Source organism: Heteronotia binoei, chromosome 7 (genome assembly GCF_032191835.1).
Source record: "Heteronotia binoei isolate CCM8104 ecotype False Entrance Well chromosome 7, APGP_CSIRO_Hbin_v1, whole genome shotgun sequence".
NCBI lineage: Eukaryota > Metazoa > Chordata > Lepidosauria > Squamata > Gekkonidae > Heteronotia > Heteronotia binoei.
Window position 1 is genome coordinate 66,627,687 of NC_083229.1, and position 21,496 is coordinate 66,649,182.

Sequence of the window (21,496 nt, forward strand, 5' to 3'; positions counted from 1 at the left end):
ATCCTGGATGCTGTGAAGTTTACCACATGTCTTTTGGATCCATGTCCATCATTGTTGGTGAAAGCCAGTAGTGATGGAATATGGTCTCCCCTGATTGACATTGTAAATCTGTCCCTGAACTCAGGGGTCTTCCCAGGAAGATTAAAATAGGCCGTGGTGAGAAATGCTCCCTGGAACCTACTGATCCATCCAAATACCACCCAGTGTCAAATTTATCAATCAGCATTGCTGATATAACTTGATTCAATAGTGGTGTTCAACATTGTCAATTACAATCTATTGATCCACTACCTTGTCAATGTGAGGATGTGGGGGAGACCCTTGAAGTAGCTTGTCTAAGATTTTCAGGGGTGAGGAAAAAGTGTGGTGTTAGGGGACAGAGTTTCACCACAATGCCCTTTGGTATGTGCTTTTCCCCAAGGAGCAATACTCTTTCCAATGTTATTCAAAATCTGTATGTGCCCTTCACTCAGGTTTCTGCTCAAGAAAAGCCTGGGCCCTCTTGAAGTAAGGAGCATCACGTTGTGCCCTTTATATGTCATCTATTAGTTGTTACTGTATTGTGGAATTGTTAATTTTAATCATGGATTGTTTTTATGAATGTTGTGACCCACTCTGAGCTCTGCTATACAGGGGAGGGAGGGTTATAAATAAAAAAATGAATAACTAAATAAAATTTGCCAATAGCTACATAACCAGGAATTCAGTTCAGTAATATACTAGCATACAATTAAACAACAAACAACAAAGAAAGCAGAAAGAGACAAAAAATATATTCTATATCTCTTTGTTGTGGTGGAATACTTCACTCAATACAAAAGCTGATACTGAAGGTCTGTGACTTTATGCTGTTCAGAAAAGCATTTGGAAGGATTAAACATTGTCACCATAGAAACATAGTGTAGAACAATATTTTAAATTCTCTCTGCTGATGCAACAGAGTGTCCTCTTTCTCAGCAGTTCAGGATACCAACTAAATTCTATGTTGGTATAATGTAAGCATTACACCAAAGTTAATGGAAGATAAACTGGATTCATAAACCATATCTATAACACCTGTATCTTAGAGCAAGAGGCTCTTATAAAAATGTGTACAACAAGTGCAGCCACATGCAGGATTTTACAAACTCAAAGCAACCCCCAGTTAGGTAGGGGAAAACAATTCCCCACAATTAAAAAAATAATAATAATTTGGGGACAAAAGAACAAACCCCAAATAAAAAATCACAGGGGTCTGGCACAGAAGCTGGAAGAGGTAACAGTGGTGAACAGAAGGATAAGGTAAGAAAGAAGGTGAGATGGAGATGGTGACAAAAAGAGGAAACTAAAAGGTGCAGCTAGGGGCACAGGGAGGGGACTGGTGGCAAAGATGGAAGGGGGGACATTGAGTTTTTCCTCCCCCATGATTCTTTGTAGGTTACCACTTGCTTTGAATAGGACAGCAATCATAAGCAGGTCTACTCAGAATCATCCTTCAGTCTATTCAATGGTGATAATCCCAGGACAGTATTTTTAGGACAGTCCTACAAATGATTAGGTGTGGAACCTACCTCTGTTTCAGTGGCACACTGTAGGGAAAGGTCACTAGTCATGCAGTGATGGACAATTTATCTTTCAGAGAAGTTTGTCTGAATTACTGGTTCTCTCAATGAGGAACATCTAATAAGCTTCTTTAAAAAACTCAGTGAAAACTCATTGAGGAAGTAACTTATTAATTAAATACCTATCACAAGGAAACAGGACTACTGCTTCTTCCCCTCCTTCTTGAAACTTGATGATGACCTTGTCAAGGAACCATCCAGCACCTGTGACAAGAAGTATATTGAAATCTTTGGGAAAGATCTCCAGATGACTTTGCTCAAAGAAGTGTTCCTGATGCAAAGAATAGTACATTTTCCCGGCACTGGTGCTTCTACCTGGAATACAGCTGCATGACTGTGATATAACTGTTTATGAACCTTGGGGTCATGACTCAATGGCACAATGCGTACATAATGCAGGTTCAGTCTCTGGTATTCCCAATTAAAGGATCAGACACTGAAGTGGCAGCGAAACACCTCTGCCTGAGATTCCAGAATTGTTCTGCAAGTCATTGACAAAGATGAGCGCAGTCTGAGTATAAGGCAGCTATATGCACACCTCACCTCTCACACATTTCCACTCCATTCTATGACACAATGAACAATATTTTGTGTTTTTAAAGCTATTTTTGACCTTGATTGCTGTAGAAAGCTAAAATGATCATCTCATTCTTTAAAAAAAGAAATGACCGCTAACAGCATGGGATGTTCTGAGCCTTCAGTAGTGCTCCATCATTTCACTAGCCTTTTGACACCACAACAAATTAGTAATACTACATATATAACAGATACAAACTGTATGCCAGTAAAGTACTTGACACTGAAAGGAAAAGTTCTGTTTAAATTTCATGACACAGAGAGAGAGAGAGAAAAAAATTCAACAAAAACCTACAAGATCAAACACTTACAGTCTTTCACCCCATGAATATGTTGTGGTTAGTTTCCTTGTATTATTATTATAGAAATAAACATTTAGATTGTTTATAATATTGAGATGCCTTCTGTTCTCTTTTTAGAATGTTCAACATTGATAATTTGATTGTACTCTTTAGCTTGAGGAACCAGAACACAGCAGGAATACTGCAATCAAAGAGAACATCCTGGAATCTTCTGGGTTATAGTTTCCATAGATGCCATTGTGGTAGTGAAGAAGTACAACTGTCATGGCAGACAAGAACTGTGCCTGATAGGAAGGCGCCGCATGAGCAACCGGCCATTTCAACACCGCCGCACACTTCATCCCGTCCCTAGGGAAGACGAGGATGCTTTGCCCAGCGCTAGCGCTACACCGCAGCCGCTTGCGCCTCAGCCGCCGCCAGCGCCGCACAGCTGCCGCTCGCGCCTCCGACCCTTCCGAATGGGCACCATCCCACGCCACTCCGAGGCCTCACTCAGCCCAGCCCTTCGCGCGCCGATGCCCGCACGTGGCTCTCTGTTCAGAGAGCCCAGAAGAACTGCGAAGCTCTGGGCGGGGCCGGGGCTTATATAGCCCCGACGCCACACCCAAAGAAAAAACCCGGATATACCGGGCAGAGCGCTCTGCTGCTCCCTCCTTCCAAGGGGGCAAAGATGGCCCCTAGCCTGAACGCCGGTGATGACGGCTTGGCTGGGAAGGGGCCGGACCTTGGTGCAGCTAGTTCAGTATTGTCTGCTTTGATTGTTCAGGGCCTCAAGCAGAAAAAAGGACTTTTCAACATCTTCAGCCTGAGATCCTTCAACTGAAAATGCCAGAGATCAAACTTGACATGCAAAGTTATGTTCTCTTCTACTGAATCATGGCCAATCCATTGTCCTCTCAGCTGTTGCTAAACTGAGAAATCTGTGGGGATTTGTATTTAACTAAATTTATACCCTGTCTTTCTGCCCTCACAAAATCCTCCAAGGCAGCTGTGGACAAAATGCTATTTTAGGCCTGTATTTAATTTAGGGTTGCCAAGTCCAATTCAAGAAATATCTGGGGACTTTGGGGGTGGCGCCAGGAGACTTTGGGGGTGGAGCCAGGAGACATTGGGGCGGAGCCAGGAACAAGAGTGTGACAAGCATAATTGAACTCCAAGAGAGTTCTGGCCATCACATTTAAATTTGGGGGATACTTTGAGGAGGGGCACTAGATACTATATTGAAAATTTGGTGCCTCTACCTCAAAAAACAGCTTCCCCAGAGCCCCCGAAACCTCCAAATCAATTCCCCATTATACCCTATGAGAATCGATCTTCACATAGGGAATAATGAAGACGTTTCCCTCTTCATCACCCTTCCCCCTCCGCCCCCCCCCCCCGGTTTCTGGCAAATCTGATGCAGGCGACTGGCCTCTACTCACGAGTTGCTGCCAGCTTCTCACAGCAACACAGGCACACCAGCTGGGCACTTTATGGCATAGAATAGGAAGCCGGCAGAACTCACTCACCTTCGGAGGTGCAAAGGCACATGGTCCTTTGGAGGCGGGGCTGGGCTCCCCTCCCTTCACCGGCCAGCTGACTGGGGGCAGGAAGCAGCCTGAGAAAACGGAAGAGCTCTGGCTGCTGCGATCGGGGCTGGGTGGGAAGGACTGCCATTCTCCCCCCCTCCCGCTTTCCCTTTTTTGCCGCGCGGGGGGAGGAGGCTCCAAATCGGGGGTCTCCAGGCCAAGCGGGGGATTTGGGAAGCCTAATTTAATTGGAGGCAGGCTTTGGGGCCTATTCTCTTCCTCCTCCCTCCTCCCTGCCTGTCTGGAAGCAGCAATTCTGAGGAGGCCTCCTAGAGAGACAGAAAGTCTTTCAGGCTGCTCCCCCAGAAGGCTGCAGGAGGGCAAACCAGTTCCTGGGCGGGAACTCCAATTTATATTGGAGATTTGGGGCAGGAAAACAGCCAGTTAAAGTTGTCAGGGTGTTATGTCCTGCATTCTAATCCCTATGTACAGCACAGCGCACGTTACTGAGGCGACCACTGGAACCCCACTGGTCCCTGGATGTAGCTCACTAATACGCACCGCCAATCAAGATCTATGGCGGGAAGTTTAACTGACCAGGATTGAACCTGGCCTCATGGAGGGTTGTTCCGGGGCATGTATATAATCGGGACCCGGCCCGCTATTCTCCCTCTTGTGATGTACCCGCTAATAAAGTATGTTGCCTTCAACACGTCTCGTCACTGAGTACATTACACAGGGGAAGCTGGCAGTTCAGTCTTGGAAGACAGTTAAAGTTGACAGTCAGTCAGTTGAGTCAGTCTTGGAGTGCACACAGATTCAGAAGGTATGGTCAGGCTTGCAACAGTCAAAGTAAGGTGCCTGCCGTGCATGTCATCTAGTTAGGGCAAGTATTATAATAGGGAGAGAAGGAGCGTTTTTTCTCTACTATGATTTGTTCTGTTCATTTTAAAAAATGCCTGTAAATAGTTAAATACTTTAAATAAATGTTGTTTGTTTAAAGCGGAGTCCCTCTGTTCTGCCTAGTTCCCCCAACCACTTGGAACACTAGGGTCTGGTTGCCAACTCTCCAGGGGAGTCCCAAAGATCCCTAGGAAGCCCCAAGGTGGGTTCCTAGCGAGTCCAGAGGGAGGTTAGGAGGCTGTCCTGCCCAACCAGAGCCCAGACAGGAACAGTGGTGGCAGCGAATACCCTCTCGCCCTTTAGGCAGTGCAAGCAACAGCTGGCTGCCTGTTTCATGTGGGACTAAGTAGGGATTTTTTCACCGTCTCCATATTGGCCTTTGGAAAAGGTGTTTTTTGCCTACTCTGTACTGCTTATTTAGTGGATTATGGAATTGGCTTGGGTGTGGCTATTACTTAGGTTGGTCACTTTATGGGCTGGCAGGATTCTGTTTAGTTAGTGTTATGTGGCTTGGTGAGTGCCATTAGTACCCCTGTTTAGGGGCATGGGGGTCTTGCAGCATCATCCCTGGACTGTGCAGCCCTGTGGAATGAGAAATTCAGACTGCCTTGGGCTTGCCTGGATTGATCCTCCCTTTCAGCTGTGCAGCTGGAGTTGGAACTACAGGGTAGAGCCTGTTTGTATGCCGATTGGGAATGAATCATTTGCAGATGGCTCTACCTAGGGGCAAGGGTGGCTCATCCATTATACAGCAGGGGAGGGGTTGTTTGGACCTGTCCATGCCACTGGTTATATTATTGCCCTTTGCCATTAAAATACATTAGAATATATAAATAAAGTGGCCCTTAGTTAAAGCGGCCCTGTGGTGCAGAATGGTAAAGCAGCAGTATTGCAATACTGTGAACAAGGGGTGTGGAAAACAAAAAAATTCGTAAAAATTCGGATTTGGAGGTATTTGGGGCTAAAAAATATGGGAAGCCATATATCTTCTAATAGTAGATTCGGCAGCCAAATCTGATTCGGGAGATATACAGCTATTCACGAATATTCGGCCCCATTATACCCTATGGCAGGAGTGGCCAACAGTAGCTCTCCAGATGTTTTTTGCTTACAACTTCCATCAGCCCCAGCCAGCATGGCCAATGGCTAGGGCTGATGGAAGTTGTAGGCAAAAAACATCTGGAAAGCTACCGTTGGCCACCCCTACTCTATGGGCCATTGAAATCTATGGCAAAATAGTGTATAATCAAGTGCAGCTGAGGGGCAGGGGGTTTGAGGTAGAGACTCCAAATTTTCTGGGAAGCTTCGGGGGACTCTCCTACAGAACCCCCAAGTTTCAAAAAGATTGGACCGAGGGGTCCAATTCTGTGGGCACCCAAAGAGGGTGCCCCTATCTCTCCATTATTCCCTATGGGCCATTGAAGTCAATGGCAAAATAGGGTATAATGAAGTGTAGCTGGGAGGGCAGGAGTCTGAGGTAGAGGCCCCACTTTTGCAGGGCAGCTGCAAGGGCATCTCCCCTACATAGCCCCCAAGTTTCAAAAAGATTGGATCAGGGATTCCCATTCTAGGGGCACCCAAAAAAGCCCATTGGGAAAACTGATTCTGGGGAGCAGAAGGTTTGATGGAGAGCTCCCAGATCTGCAGAGCAGCTGCAGGACCTCTCCCCCACAGGCAGTGCCATGTCCCTGCTCAGAACCAGTGCCACCATGCTACTGCCATTGACACAAACAGCACATTAGATCAAACTAGAGAATCCCTCTCATTCAAAAATTGGGGTGCAGGCTCTCTGCAAGGACTGCTGCACAAAACCAGTGCATTGAATGCACTACTGCCATGCAGTAGAGATGGGGCATGAATTTCCTGCATGTCAAACATCTGCCCACTGAACCAGAGCCCCACAGAAGAAATGCCTGTGTGGAATTCCTCAACACTCCACTTGTTGTTTGTCACTGAAACTGGGGCACTTGGGTTTTAAAAGAAGCCGATGAAAAAACAAGGTGGCTCAAGGGGAACCTTGACTGAAATGGCAAGTGGCATGCAAATATCACCTCTAGTCTTATTTTAAAAGCAAGTAACATGGAAACCTGTCACTGCACTGTACTTGGGGGTTCTGTAGGAGAGCATTCCCTGAAGCTTCCCAGAAAATTTGGAACCTCTACCTCACACCTCCTGTCCCTCAGCCGCACTTAATTATACCCTATTTTGCCATTGATTTCAATGGCCCATAGAGTATAGTGGGGCCGAATGGCCGCCGAATTTCAGTGGTGATTCGCGACTGCAGTATACGGCTTCCGAATCAGATCAGAGAATCTGATTCAGCCCTATACTGCTTTAAAGCAGCCGAATCACCTGTTTTTCGGGGGTCTATTCAGTTCGGCTGAACCGAATGCACACCCCTGGTCTGAACTCTCTGCTCACGACCTGAGTTCGATTCCGGCGGAAGCTGGATTCAGGTAGCTGGCCCAAGGTTGACTCAGCCTTCCATCCTTCTTAGGTCGGTAAGTGTAAAAGACTGGGGAAGGCAATGGCAAACCACCCTGGAGAAAGTCTGCCATGAAAACATTGTGAAAGCAATGTCACCCCAGAGTCGGAAATGACTAGTGCTTGCACAAGGGACCTTTCCTTTTTCCTAGTTTACCCAACCCTTTGTGTCTGTTTCTCTCTTCCATCTGTGGGGGCAGTCCACTTTACCCAGGAAAACTTGAAGTTGACCAAGCACCACACTTCATTTACCTATCTGGGGATACTTGGGAGAGATTAATCTCCCTAGCTTTATTCAGAAGTATTCATGCCAAATGACAATAATCCTTTCATGAACAATTAAGGCTGCAATCCTAAAGACACTTTCCTAGAAAAAAGCCCCATTAAGTAACATGGGACATACTTTTCAGTAAATTTGGGGTAATAGTTTTTTGCTTCTTAATAAGCAACTGTTCTTAACAAGCAAAGAATTATGGCCAATTCACACTTTATTTGGTGGTCTGTCTCTTGTCTATGGACTATAATATATTTGAAAGCATGTTCCAGGGATCCATGGTCAGTCATAGTTCACCAGTGGGATATCTACATTTACTGGAAGAATTATAAAGGACCAGTAGGAAACTTGTTTCTACATAAATTTGAAAATGGTCCTTAGGTAAAGATATCATGGAAGTACAGCTGATATGCAGGCTCACCACTGACTAAAGTTCATACAGTTTTAACTATCAGAGGGTGATAAACTGTATGCTTTGTCTAGTAAGAACTTTTACCTGATCTTACGGAGTCAGCAACTACACACACAAAAAGGAATGTTCTTTTTAAAACAACTAGAGAAACATCCATCAATAGGAAATTAACTCTACCTGGACCAGTTCCATCATGGCTAATGAGAATTTTATTCAGGTTTCCAAGTGAAACAGCCTTTATACAGAACACGTCACTCTGCAGGAACACAAAAACAAGAATCACAAAACAGAAGAAACAAATGCTGTCTGAGTACCTAGACATGGTCCCACAAAACACAAGTTATAGTATAAAGCACACAGAATGTACAAAGTCAGGGCCAGACCTAGACTGTTTGGCACCCTAGGCAAGGTTAACTTCTGGCACCCCACCCCCTGCACTGATAACATCACCAAGTTACATGGGGCACGCAATTTAGCACCCCCAGAAGGCTGGCCTCCTAGGCAATGCCGAGTTTGTCTAGCGGCAGGGCCGGCTCTGAACAAAGTATGCTTTAAAAAAATCATTAAAATGACAAATAATACAGCTGCAATTAATAGATGTTTTACATTTCAAGGATTTTTGTAGTATTCTGTGACTTCTAATAAACCCATTTTGCACAAATCTTGAATTTAGTTTATGTTTTTAGAGTTTGTATTGTAGGGATATTTTTATAAAAGAAAAATATTTTTTCTACTAGAATATTACAACACTTCTTCCTTTGCAATCTCTGTTCAATAGGACAATAAGGAATGCAGCACTACTACATATTTGAAGATGGAGCTGGAACTGGCCCCTCTAGGGCAAGGAGCAGTCGAATTGCATATTCGGGAAGAATGAGTAGCTTCGCCTGCCCCTTGCCCAGCGCTCTCCCACTTCAGAGGGAGTCAGGTAGGCACTGCGTTGTCCTTTCTTCACTCCAATTGCTTGGAGTAAAGAAAGGATGTGGAGTAAAAGGGTTGGTGGGGAGGGGGTGCCTGCCCTCACCCCTGCGGTGAGGTGGCACCCCAGGCAGCCACCTATCTCACCTACTCCCACATGCCGGCCCTGACCATCATGCCACTGTGGCCACACAGGAGAAAGTAATTGAAAAAGTATGATGGGAAAAAGGTTTTATTATGACAATTATAATTCAAGAAGCATTTTAAGGTAGATGCTGAGCTGATATAATTTAGTACATCTTCCTGTGATGCCAGGGGGTATGTGGCATATGTAAATGAGTTGCGCTAATGAGCTCCAGCACCTCTTTTTCTACAAAATGATCACTGCTGACTCATATCATAATGTTCCACTCAAAACGCATAAGTAAAAATGATATTTGCTGTAGCTATACACAGTAAACTTCCTCTGTAGTCAGTCAGGCAAACAAATGGTTTCTGTGTACTGTAAATATTCTGACAAAAGAACTCATCCAGACATAATTTGGTCAGACACAAAATATGTGAGTTTGATTTACCAAACAAAAGTTACCTACTAATTTCAGTCAGTTTCTGTAGACTTTCCATTACCTGATTTCTTTGAAACTTGATTTTATTGTTCTTTGATCTATGAAGTTTTCGTTTTCCAGAATCCCCTCTGTTTCCGATAAGAGTAATGTACACATTAGCATTTGTTTCTGCATCAAGCTTTGACCCTGTGTATACATGGATCTCGTAGACCACCACTGAAATTGATAAAATAGATATTAGTTGTGTTTGATTCCTCCCCTCCCCCCTGCAGCCTGCCCAAACATCATTTCACTATATGCAGGCCTCATTTTGGGCAGAAGCTCACAGGAGTGGAGCTCTGGAACCTCTGGATTTTATTCTGCTATCTTTCTTAACGCCCCCCCCCCCCCCAATACTTGCCTCTGGGCCCTGTGAGAATTTTGCTGAACTCTAAGATTTGACAGACTTTCTAATATTTTTCCCCACCAAAAATGGGAAAATAACCAAAACATATAAAGCAGACAGACAGAAATCATTATGCCACTGCGGCCACATAGGAGAAAGTAATTTTAAAAGTATGCTGGGAGCAGTGTTCCTTCTAAGGTGAGTTAGCGTGAGCTAGCTACAGATTTTTAGCTTCCAGCTCACACATTTTTGTCTTAGCTCAGGAAGGTTGACCCCAGAGCACAATAATTTATGCAGTAACTCACAACTTTAATGCCAGTAGCTCATAAAGTAGAATTTTTGCTCACAGGACTCTGCAGTTTAGAGGGAACATTGGCTGGGAGTAAGGTTTAGGTATGACAATTATATTAAAGAAGCATTTTAAGGTAGAGGCTGAGCTGATATAATTTAGTACACTTTCCTGTGATATCAGGGGTGTGTGGCATATGCAAATGATTTATGCTAATGAGCTCCAGCACCTCTTTTTCTACAACATAACTCCTGACTATATTATCCCATTTCTGTTCTCCAGTGTACTCAGAGCTATGTGCATGGTTCTCTCCTCCCTCCATTATTTCCTCATAACAACATGGGAGATAATTTGGAACGCCAGACCTCTGTCTTTATGCCTCTATGCCCTACTGTTGGCTGTCCAGAGGCCTATCATCTGATGGTTTCATTTAGAAACTAATTTTTGCACATGAGCAAGATTCAAAATCTTTTACTCTCCATTCTGTACACACCTCATTCTGTACATACATATCAAATCTTTTCAATAAACACCAGCTGTCATGATGAAATAAATAATAAACAAACAAACAATAAAAGATGCTTGATATGAAACCTTGCTCTGAGTGAGCAAAAATAGCCAAAAGGGAAAAAAATAATAAAATGAGTATTACAGTGGCTGTCCATATATATTGCAACCATGCACATTAACTGACAGGAAAAAAGTGGTTTCCCTAAAATTGGGCTACTTCACAAAGGCTTTTATTGGTATGAAACACATATTTCTGTTCACACTGATCATAATGTGTTAGATAGTCCATCAGTATTAAGACTACTGTCTTTCTGAGTCCAAAATCACTCTTAAGGATAGGAATAAGAGAATGAAACTGATTTACTCTCTGCAAGGTCTGGCTGCTCTAAGCAGGGATTTCTATAAACAGTCCAAGGGTTATAAGGCAGAACCAGTATCTGCCATTGCCCCACCCCCAGCTCTGCTAATTGTTCTACCCAAGAACAGAGAACATCTCCTTTTCCTTTCCTTTGTCCAATAAAAGCTCTCTGGTTCAGTGCCTTGAGCAGTGTTCTTTATTTCCCCAAAGACAAAAAGAGTAAAAAAAAAAAGTTGTGACTAAATTATATTAGGATTTTGATCTGAGATCAGGAAGGGGAACACCCTATTTGAAACAGAATTGTAGAAATTCATCAAACACAGTAGAATGAAATGCCATCTTAAGTCAGAATGTAGAGAACATTCCAATAAAATGTAAGAGACTGTATCTATTTTAGCAAGAGTGCAAGAGCAAATTCTGTCAGAGTAGAATCATAGAATCGTAGAATTGGGAGGGGCATCCAGGGTCATTTAGTCCAACCCCCTGCACAGTGCAGTAGATGCAAAAAGCAACCTCTCAAAACCACCATTGAATGGGCACTCATTCTGGTGAGAATGAAAGCCCTAAAAACACCAGACAAGGTGATAAATACATGACTGCAAAAATACATCACAAAAATGCAAATCCTACAGACCACCTTGGGAGCAGAGGATAACTGGTTAGTCATGACAAGGTCAGTACAGTAATTACTTTATCTGTTTTACATAATATGTGGTTTTAAAGATTGTCTCTTGAGAGGATAGCATCTGCAGATTCTCAAAGGAGATTTTAAAATCAACTTCCCACCATATGGGAAAGGTATTCTATACATGCTCCATGGCATTTGACCTCATTCTAGAATTTCCAGAAAAAGAAGGTGGCAATCCAGATACTTTCCCTGATTATAAGAAATGACACACACACACAAATCTGTGCCAACTTCCATTGTTTCTTTAGACACAAAAGGCTAGCAAGATATTGCTTCTGGGCAGCAGTAAAACATGCTTCTCTTCTGCCCCCACCACAGTGACTCACCACACTTTATGTAACACAGCTGCTTCGGCTCAACCCCAGTGAAGGAAGCTGTTTTCCTTGTCCTCAGTGCAGTTATTAATATGATTGGACTATACATCTCTGTGTCTCTAGCTTTCTTCTCAGTGGTTTTTTCCCTTTATATTCTGCTTGTAACACCCACAGACCTTCTTATACTACCATCTATCAGCACAAGAGAAACAATATAGTAATGCGTTTTTTGTGTGAGGCAGACAAAGCACATAGTATATGTGATGCTATTAGAATCATCCTTCAGTTCCTGATTCTCCACTCTCCTACAACAGTTTGAGGCCACTGTATCTCCTACAACAGTTTGAGGCCACTCCCATTTGGTGGCATCAAATTACATCAAACTGTACAGAAACAGGAAATTGCCCTATTCTCTTTCAAATGAGAAACAAAATGTAATACTGTAAACAGGAGAGAACTCATGTCTGAAGATATTGTTTTACTAGACAGAAATGAGTTTCTTAAACCATGTTGACCCTATTATCTCTAGTCCAAAAGGAACCAAAAACATTAAAAATGGAATAAGAAGAACAATGTTAATTGGTGTGAAATTATCAGAACAGTGCTGTGGGGGCAGGGTTGAAAAATGGCTATTCAGATATGCTGAGTGGTAAGTCTTAATAAAGCTCTTAGATCATATAGAAACAAAATGTCCATGGCTGTAAAGTACTGGGGTCGACGCAGTAAGAGACCAGAGTCGGAGAGTGACTTCAGCAAGCTTTACTTCAGGAACACAAACACAGACTGAGCTCTATTCAAACCTCCCGCTCCTTTATACAATTCTTGCCCCCTTCTGATTGGTCCTTAACTATGTACATGGATTGGCTATTTACAGGGGCCTAAGGGCCTATCAGGGTACAGTATGAGCCTAGATGTTAATTGGCTACTTATGTTTCAATCCTTCCCCTGATTGGGCATGCTTAGGCCTTCTCTGGAACCCTGGTGTGGAGTACAAGCTTTGGCTTGTTCAGCTTCCCTCCAAAAGTAACAGTTCCCTCCAAAAGTAGCAGTTCTCCCATTTGAGCCTAGGACACAACACCCCTCCCCCCATAGTTCCAGCTATCAGGTGACATAGTCCTGGAGATATGCCGGAGGGCGGCGGTCTCGTGTCGAGCGTCGGAGCTCCGAGGGGACTGGGCGTTCCAACTCGGTTGGTGGTTCCGCGGCTGCAGAGCTGGAGACATCTGGGACGGCGGCCCCGGGAGACCTGGGTTCAGCTGCGTGGTCGGGGGTCTCCTCCTGCTGGGCCGAAGAGGGCTCCATGGAACCCTGTTCTGTGTCAGGCTCACGGGGATTTACGTTGTCCGGATCTGGAGCCTCTGACCTTGGCTCCCCGGCAGGCAGGCGACCACGGAGTTGGTCGATGTGTCGACTCAGGAGATGTCCACCCTCCAAGGTCACTGCATAGGAGACCGGTCCGGTGACGTGGTCCACCTTTCCAGGGAGCCAGGCGGGGCCAGTGGTGGCATAGTTCCGTGCCCACACTGTCTCACCTGGGTAGAACCCTCTGGGGGCTTTAAGGTGTTCCGGCGCTGGTCGCCTGTCTGGGGCTCGGTCAGGGTGCAGCTTGTCCAGCAGGGTGGTGATGCGGCGGCCCATGAGGAGTTCGGCTGGACTGCGACCTGTGGAGGTGGTGGGTGTGGTCCGGTAGGTCATTAGGAAACACGCCAAGTCTTTTGGCCAGTCTGAGGGGCCCAGACGGTTCAAGGCCTCCTTTGCCGTGCGCACCATCCGCTCTGCCTGGCCGTTGGTGGCTGGATGAAACGGGGCAGAGCGAATGTGCCTGATGAGGTTCCTGGCTAAGAAGTCCTGGAACACTGCGGACATGAATGCTGTGCTGTTGTCGGTGACGATGGTCTCCAGCAACCCGTGGGTTGCAAAGATGGCCCTCAGAGCCGTGATGGTCGCCTGCGATGATGGCGAGGGCACCTGGACCACCTCCAACCACTTGGAGTATGAATCCACTAGTATGAGTAGAGTCCGCCCATGGAAGGGGCCAGCAAAGTCCATATGCAGTCTTGACCAGGGGGGTTTGGTGGATTCCCATGGTTACACTGGGCCACGTGGGGGGTCAGGCCTTGACACCTGGCATGTCGGGCACCTTTTAACCCAAGCCTCAATTTCTGCATCGAGGCCGGGCCACCAGACATAGCTCCGTGCGAGAGCCTTCATGCGGACTATGCCCGGGTGTGCCTCGTGCAGGGCTCTAAGCACTTGGTCTTGCAAGGGTTTGGGGATGACAACTCTGTTGCCCCATAGTAGGCAGCCTTTGTGGGTGGATAGTTCGTCTTTCCGGGTTGCAAACGGAGTAAATTCCGGCCCAGTCAAGCCCTTGGGCCATCCCCTTCCCACCCAGTCCAAGACACGGGAGAGGACTGGATCACGAGCAGAGCGGGCAGCAACGTCGCGGGCGAGCAATGGCCTGTCCGGAAGCATGTCCATCAGTAGGATCTGATGAGCCGGGGCTGGATCGGGATCCACGTCAGGCAAGGGCAAGCGGCTCAGGGCGTCAGCATGGCCCATTGCCTTGCCCGGGCGATACACTAGGGTGTAAGTGTAGCCTGCTAGAAAAATGGACCAACGGAGGACCCGTGGGGACAACACCTGAGGGGTCTGCCGGTCTGATGCAAAGAGGCCCAAGAGGGGTTTGTGGTCCGTATAGAGGGTAAAGGGCCGGCCGTAGATGTAATCATGAAATTTTTTGACGCCGGCCACAACTGCCAACCCTTCTTTGTTGATTTGGGCGTAGTTCCGCTCCACCGATGAGAGGGTCCGCGAGTAGTACGCGATAGGGACTTCGGTCCCATCAGGGAGTCGGTGGCCCAGAACTGCCCCCACGCCATAAGGGGATGCGTCGCATGCAAGGACCAAGGGCAGGGTCTCGTCGAAATGGGCAAGGACGGAGTTGGACATCAGGAGGCCCTTGATATCCTGGAAGGCTTTAGCGTGCTGGCGGCCCCACGCCCAGGGTCGGTTCTTGTCTAGAAGCCGGTGCAGGGGTTCGGCCACCGCTGCCTTGTGGGGGAGAAAAGCATGATAAAAGTTTAGGAGGCCGAGGAAGGCCTGGAGTTCTTGCTTGTTGGTGGGCGCTGGAGCATCTCTAATGGCACGCAGCTTGGCGTCGGAGGAGTGGACCCCCTGGGCATCGATGGAGAACCCCAGGAATTCCACCCGATCCACGCCCAGGAGGCACTTCTCCCGTTTGACTTTGAGGCCGGCTGTTTCAAAACGTTGTAGGACTCCTCTAAGGCGGGCGGCGAATTCTTCAGGCGAGGCTGCAGCGATCAGCACATCATCGAAGAATGGAGTGACTCCGGGAAGTCCTTTTAAAAGAGAGTCCATGAGTTCCTGGAACAACCCCGGAGCCACACTCACGCCAAATTGCAACCGCTTTACTCTAAAGGCCCCCCGGTGGGTCACAATTGTTTGGGCGTTGGCCGTGGCCTCATCCACCGGCAGCTGTTGGTAAGCTTGGGCCAAGTCCAACTTGCCAAAAAATTTTGCGCCAGCTAGGGTGGCTAAAACGTGGCTGACGATGGGCACAGGGTATGCGTGGGCCTGAAGAGCCTTGTTGAGGGTGCACTTATAGTCTGCACAAATCCGCACCTCCCCACTGGGCTTGACTGGAGTCATGATGGGAGTTTCCCAGGTTGCGTGGGTGACAGGCTCTAGTATTCCCTGTGCAATCAGTTTATCCAGTTCCTCCTCAATTTTAGGCTTGAGCGCGAATGGAACTCGCCGCGCTTTAAGCCTAATAGGCCGCACTTTGGGGTCGAGGTGTAGTGTAACCGGGGGACCCATGTAGCAGCCCAAGGTGCCATTGAAAACGGCCGGGAACTCTTCACAAACCTTGTTAAAGTCCACTCCGACAGTCTTATTGACCCCCCTGATCTCTATTCCCAGGGGCTTGAACCAGTTGAGACCCAAAAGGTTTGTAAGGTGGTTCTTGACCACTAGCACTTGTAGCTGGCCCTTGAACCCCTTGTATTGGACTGGGACCGGGCCCACTCCCAAGATAGGCACCTTATTCTTCTGGAAGTCCACTAAGGTAAACCCCGGGTCCCTGAGACGAGGCCTCAGCCTGGTGGGGATTTTAAAAAATGTCTCTGCCGCTATAATAGATGATGCTGACCCAGAGTCCACCTCCATTTGGCAGGGCACGCCCCCGATCCCTACATTGACCCGGATTTTGGAGTGCCTGACTGGCGAGGGTAGGTACTGTACCGGGTACGGGTGGGCGTGGAGAGCGTCGGTCTCGAAGTCTGACTGGCCTTCGGAGTGCGCAGATCTTTGCGGGATGCGTGCTCGGGATGTGGATCTGCAGGCACAGGCGATGTGGCCTTCCTTGTTGCAGAGTCGACAGGTGGCATTCCGGAATCGGCAGGTCTTCCGCTCGTGCTGGCCCCCGCAACTTGCACATGCAGGTGGTGTCTTGTGTCTCATGCCCTGTGGGACATGGGTGGTCTTCCTTCCTGCTGAACGATAGCCGGTTTGTAGAGCTCTGTCCTCGTCCGAGTCCTCCATAGATGGTTCAGGGTTGATCTGGTGTGTCGCAGCCTGTCTTGTCAGCCGCAGCTCTGCTGATCTGCCCTTCTCCCAGCTGGTGGCCACGTCGATTGCCTTTGTTAGGTCGCACTCGGAGAGGGACAGGAGTTTCTGTACTAGTTTTTCGTCCCTCAAGCCCCATACAAACTGGTCGAGCAGGGCTTCATTGAGGTCTGCGAAACTGCATCGGCTTGCCACCCGGCGCAGGCTTGTCAAGAACGCCATGGTGGTTTCGCCTGCCTTCTGTGTCCTTTGTCGGAAGTCCCAGTGCCGGGTGAGCTTGGTTGGCTGGGGCTGGAAATACTTCTCCAGAGCGCTGATGATGTCGTCCACCAGCGTCTCTGAGAGCTTCCCGGGTTGGAGAAGAGCCCTGGCTAAGTCCACGGTCTCCGTGCCACACGTACTGATAAGCAGAGCTCTCTGCATGGTAATCTCTGTAATCTTCCGGAAGGTCAGGTATGACTGGAAGCCTTCGACCCACGAGTCCCACAGCTCGGGGCGATCGATGCTAAAGGGCTGCAGGAGGTTAGCTGAAGCCTCCATTCTTGGCAGCGTGTCTGGGCGGCTTGAGAGATGGGGTGTATGCAGAGCGGAGGTGCGGACCCAGATGGCTTGGATTTAGCCACCTTTCCCTGTTCCTGGTTCTGTTGCTGGTTCTTACTGGCATCCCATCCTCGTCGCCAGTGTAAAGTACTGGGGTCGACGCAGTAAGAGACCAGAGTCGGAGAGTGATTTCAGCAAGCTTTACTTCAGGAACACAAACACAGACTGAGCTCTATTCAAACCTCCCGCTCCTTTATACAATTCTTGCCCCCTTCTGATTGGTCCTTAACTATGTACATGGATTGGCTATTTACAGGGGCCTAAGGGCCTATCAGGGTACAGTATGAACCTAGATGTTAATTGGCTACTTATGTTTCAATCCTTCCCCTGATTGGGCACGCTTAGGCCTTCTCTGGAACCCTGGTGTGGAGTACAAGCTTTGGCTTGTTCAGCTTCCCTCCAAAAGTAACAGTTCCCTCCAAAAGTAACAGTTCTCCCATTTGAGCCTAGGACACAACAATGGCCTATGTCAAAACACTAAAGAACACATGGAAATATAGTTTAAGCATGGCAATAGAGTACTTGTATAAGAATGAAAAAGAAAAGAGAGACCATTCTGCTTTGGGGTTTATTGTGCTTGCTTTTACTGCTGAGGGCAGTAAAAGAAAGCATTTTTCACTCTTTTCATGCTTACAACATATGTGTATCTTCAGTATTACTTTAAGCATTAAGGCATTTTTTTTTATCCTTTAAAAACCTTCATAACATAGAAGCAGCAAATAAATTTCTCTTCTAAGTCAAACCTATGACTTATCTATTTTAAAATCCTGCTTCAAATGGTAACAGAAGGTGAAATGCTTTCAGGGAAGCGGCATGGTTGGGGAAACATAAGTCTGCTGGTTTATTCCAGAAAAAGGTACATTAATCTGTGCATGCAAAGCTGATTGAGTAGGACTTTAAGTACAATACCTACTAAAATATGATTCTTATTTATGAATTTCAAACTGCTGAGTAAGCTTTTGGGATGTAATAGGCAGTTCAGAAACACTCTAGCATTTAAAGATAGAGAGACGGTAATATAATGCTGATTATGAAAAGCCAAGCAACTCTGAGACAGGTAACTTACATACATTGAATTTTAACCAGGCACACATTGATCTACTGGTTCTGTCTAACATTTGGCATAAGTTGCCCTAAACCACAAATCATGTTTCAGGTACTCCGTTTCAGAGGCTTTTAAATGCTGTTTGTCTACCAGTCATGTTATTTTCCTATTAATTGAAAACACAGAATCAAAACCAGTCATCTGAGCTACTAGCAGAAAGTTTCTGGATGGATGTTAAAGATTTTTTTTAAAGAAAAAGGAATATAAATATGAAATTGGAAAAGGGGACAGAGAGGTCCACACTTACATGAAGGGTGGAGAATATGCCACAATATACAGGCAGAGCAGTGCTATGTCTTGAAATATAAAGAGTAAGAAGTTTGGATTAGGGGATTCTGGGGCAAACTATCAGGAGATGGACTATTTTAGTGTCAGCATTTTGCACAGACAAGGGTCACAAAAGAGGACAGCAAAAAGACAGAAACTGTCAAGATGAGGCATAGTGAGAGCTGAAGGAAGAATTTCAAACAATATATTAACTACCATCCTTCATGGTAAAAAGTTACATAGCAAAGACTGATTAATTACAGCAAGTTTACAGTTATATTCTGGCAAACAGAAAGCTCTTGCAAAGGTGAGTAATGAAGTTCTGTGGTAAGCTGGAGCTTCAACAAAAGAACTGTTAACTTAGACTCTAGTTTATACAATGTATGTTATTCTTCTAGTTATGGTTTTTGACAAATTAAGTGAAAATATTGCTGTCAAAATTTTAGATTGATAGGGGTCTGGGTGTTGGCTACCATGATGGCAGATGCAGAATAGTTGAGCTCCCTTTGCCCAACACCCTTACCGCAACAAAACTACTATAAAAACTCAATCTGGTCACTTCAAACCATGCGAAGAACTGGGGTAACAAGACACAAACCTGAAACCCCCAAAAATTCTGCTATTAAACAATACTTATCTGCAGCAAACATGCCAAAGAAAAGGATGCAACAAGCCGGCCAACAATCCAGCATGGCGACCGAAATGGAGGAGATGGAACATACCCAAGCTTCATCATCGAAAACAGTTATGATGGACTTACTTATCTCCTTAAAAGCTGATCTTTTAAAAGAAATTGCCCAAATCCACAACACGCTAAAACCGATGTCAGAACAGCTTAATGCAATACAAACGGCCCTCCAAAACGTATCAGAAACAGCTGATATGGCCCTAGAAAACAGTATAACTAACCAGGAAAGCATTCAGGCGTTCCAAAAACATGAGGATTGGGCCACTGAGAAACTTCTTATCTTAGAACAGAAACTCCACGAACGCTCTATAAAATTTTGTGGTTTTGATGAACTTGAAGAAGGAAATACAAACCTAATTCCATTTATGTCCTATTAGCTCACCTCCATAATGAGCCTAAAAGATGGCGTCGCACCATTAATCCTCAAGGCGTACAGAATTAGTACAGCACAATCGGCAGCACATAAGGTCCCGCGAGACATAATGGCAGAATTTGCAGACTACTGCACATGGAATGCGATATTACAAGAAGCAAGATCTAAAAAGGGTCTTACTTACAAAGCAACAACAATCTTGGCTTTTCCAGATTTGCCCTCAGAACTTCTTCAATTTCGGCACTCATTAAAACCAATTACAGCTACATAGATGGCAGCAAACATAAAATATAAATGGCTCTCAATGGGAAAATTATCAGTTCATCACAATGCAACGACCTTCTACATAGTGGACATTAACTCTGGATATGATCTCCTATAAATGCTCAAGCTTGATGTTCCAGATGACAAACAGCGCAGATCTACAAAACGCAAATTGGACTTATCGTCTACTCCTCCGAGTTGTCATAGAATCCACTCAGCAAGGATCGAGACGGATCATAAGAAAGACAGAAAGGGTGACACCTAATATCATATTTTTGTTTAAATTTAAAAACCAAGAGTGAACAATTCATAAGCAGAAGGGATGGGAAAGGGTAGTCTTTACTATAGCTCTCCAAAATGGTGGAAATTTTATTTTGGTTTTTATTTTTAACACATTATATGCCAATCGTAGTGTGAAATGGTATTCTCTTCCTAAGTCCAGGAAGATTGGGAGTTTTTTAGTTGTCTGACAGAACAGCAAGAATGCTGCAATTTTCTTTGATGGACAAAATGTGTTTGAGGCAAAGCAAAGTAGCAACATTTGTGTGTTTTTTATTGAATTTTGGTACTGCATAATTTTATATTTAAGATCTTCACTAACAAGCAGCAAAAAAATGTTAGTCAAGTTCCATTCAAGGTTATTGGGGGGGAGGGGGGACAGTTTCCGTTCAGGGTGGGAAAGAGGGGAGGAAATACAATTATCCTAGTTAAAGGATTGTATACTATAAGAACTAGTCAACCAAAACTGAAAAGCCACAGTACACGACTGTATTTTGAATGTCATGCAACACGATACCAAACAATGACACATTTTAAATTTTTGTGCAGCATCTTTTTTGTTAAATCTAACAAACATATTTCTAATGGCTGATATACTTAATTTCTTTACTGTGAATTGCAGAGGGCTTAACAACCCAATCAAGAAAAAACGGTTTGAGTCTGCAATATTAAAATTAAACCCAGACATAATCTGTCTCCAAGAGACCCATATAAAAACTTCCAATTATTGAATTTTTCAATCAAAACAATTTTCTCACTAATTCCAAGCACCAGAATCAAGTAAGGCAAGAGGTGTCACTATCTTAATTTCAAATAGAAATTCTTTTTCATTAGTCAATTCTTATTCAGACCCAAGAAGGCGCTACCTATTCATTAAAGGAACACTAAGAAACAAAATGCTAACGATAGTATTGGCATATGCCCCTAATGAGCAACAAATAACATTTATTGAAGAAGTTTTCACCCACCTAACAACGTTTGTACAAGGTGAGGTTTTAATAGGAGCTGACCTAAACTTCATAACTGACCAAACCTTAGACAGATCCAATCCTAATAAAACATCAACCGCTGAAAACTAATCCTCAATGATACACTAAACTTCATTTTAAATCTAAATTTAAATATTTAATTAGAAGCCCACAATCCATCCACAATTCAGCTCATTAAGACACCCCTTAAACCTATCCAATTAATTCATGACAATCAAGGAGGAAAACATACAACTAATTTACAAATTCTAAATCA

At 45.2% G+C, this 21,496-nt stretch overlaps 1 protein-coding gene across 1 annotated transcript in view; it reads right to left on the bottom strand.

Annotated features, from left to right (window-relative positions):
• The window catches only part of LOC132575216 (lipoxygenase homology domain-containing protein 1-like), a 192,448-nt gene that overhangs the window by 5,355 nt on the left and 165,597 nt on the right, over positions 1-21,496 (bottom strand). Inside the window, 3 exon segments of the mRNA XM_060243790.1 lie at positions 1,724-1,805; positions 8,238-8,316; positions 9,606-9,760. Coding sequence (XP_060099773.1) covers positions 1,724-1,805; positions 8,238-8,316; positions 9,606-9,760 — 316 coding nt within the window.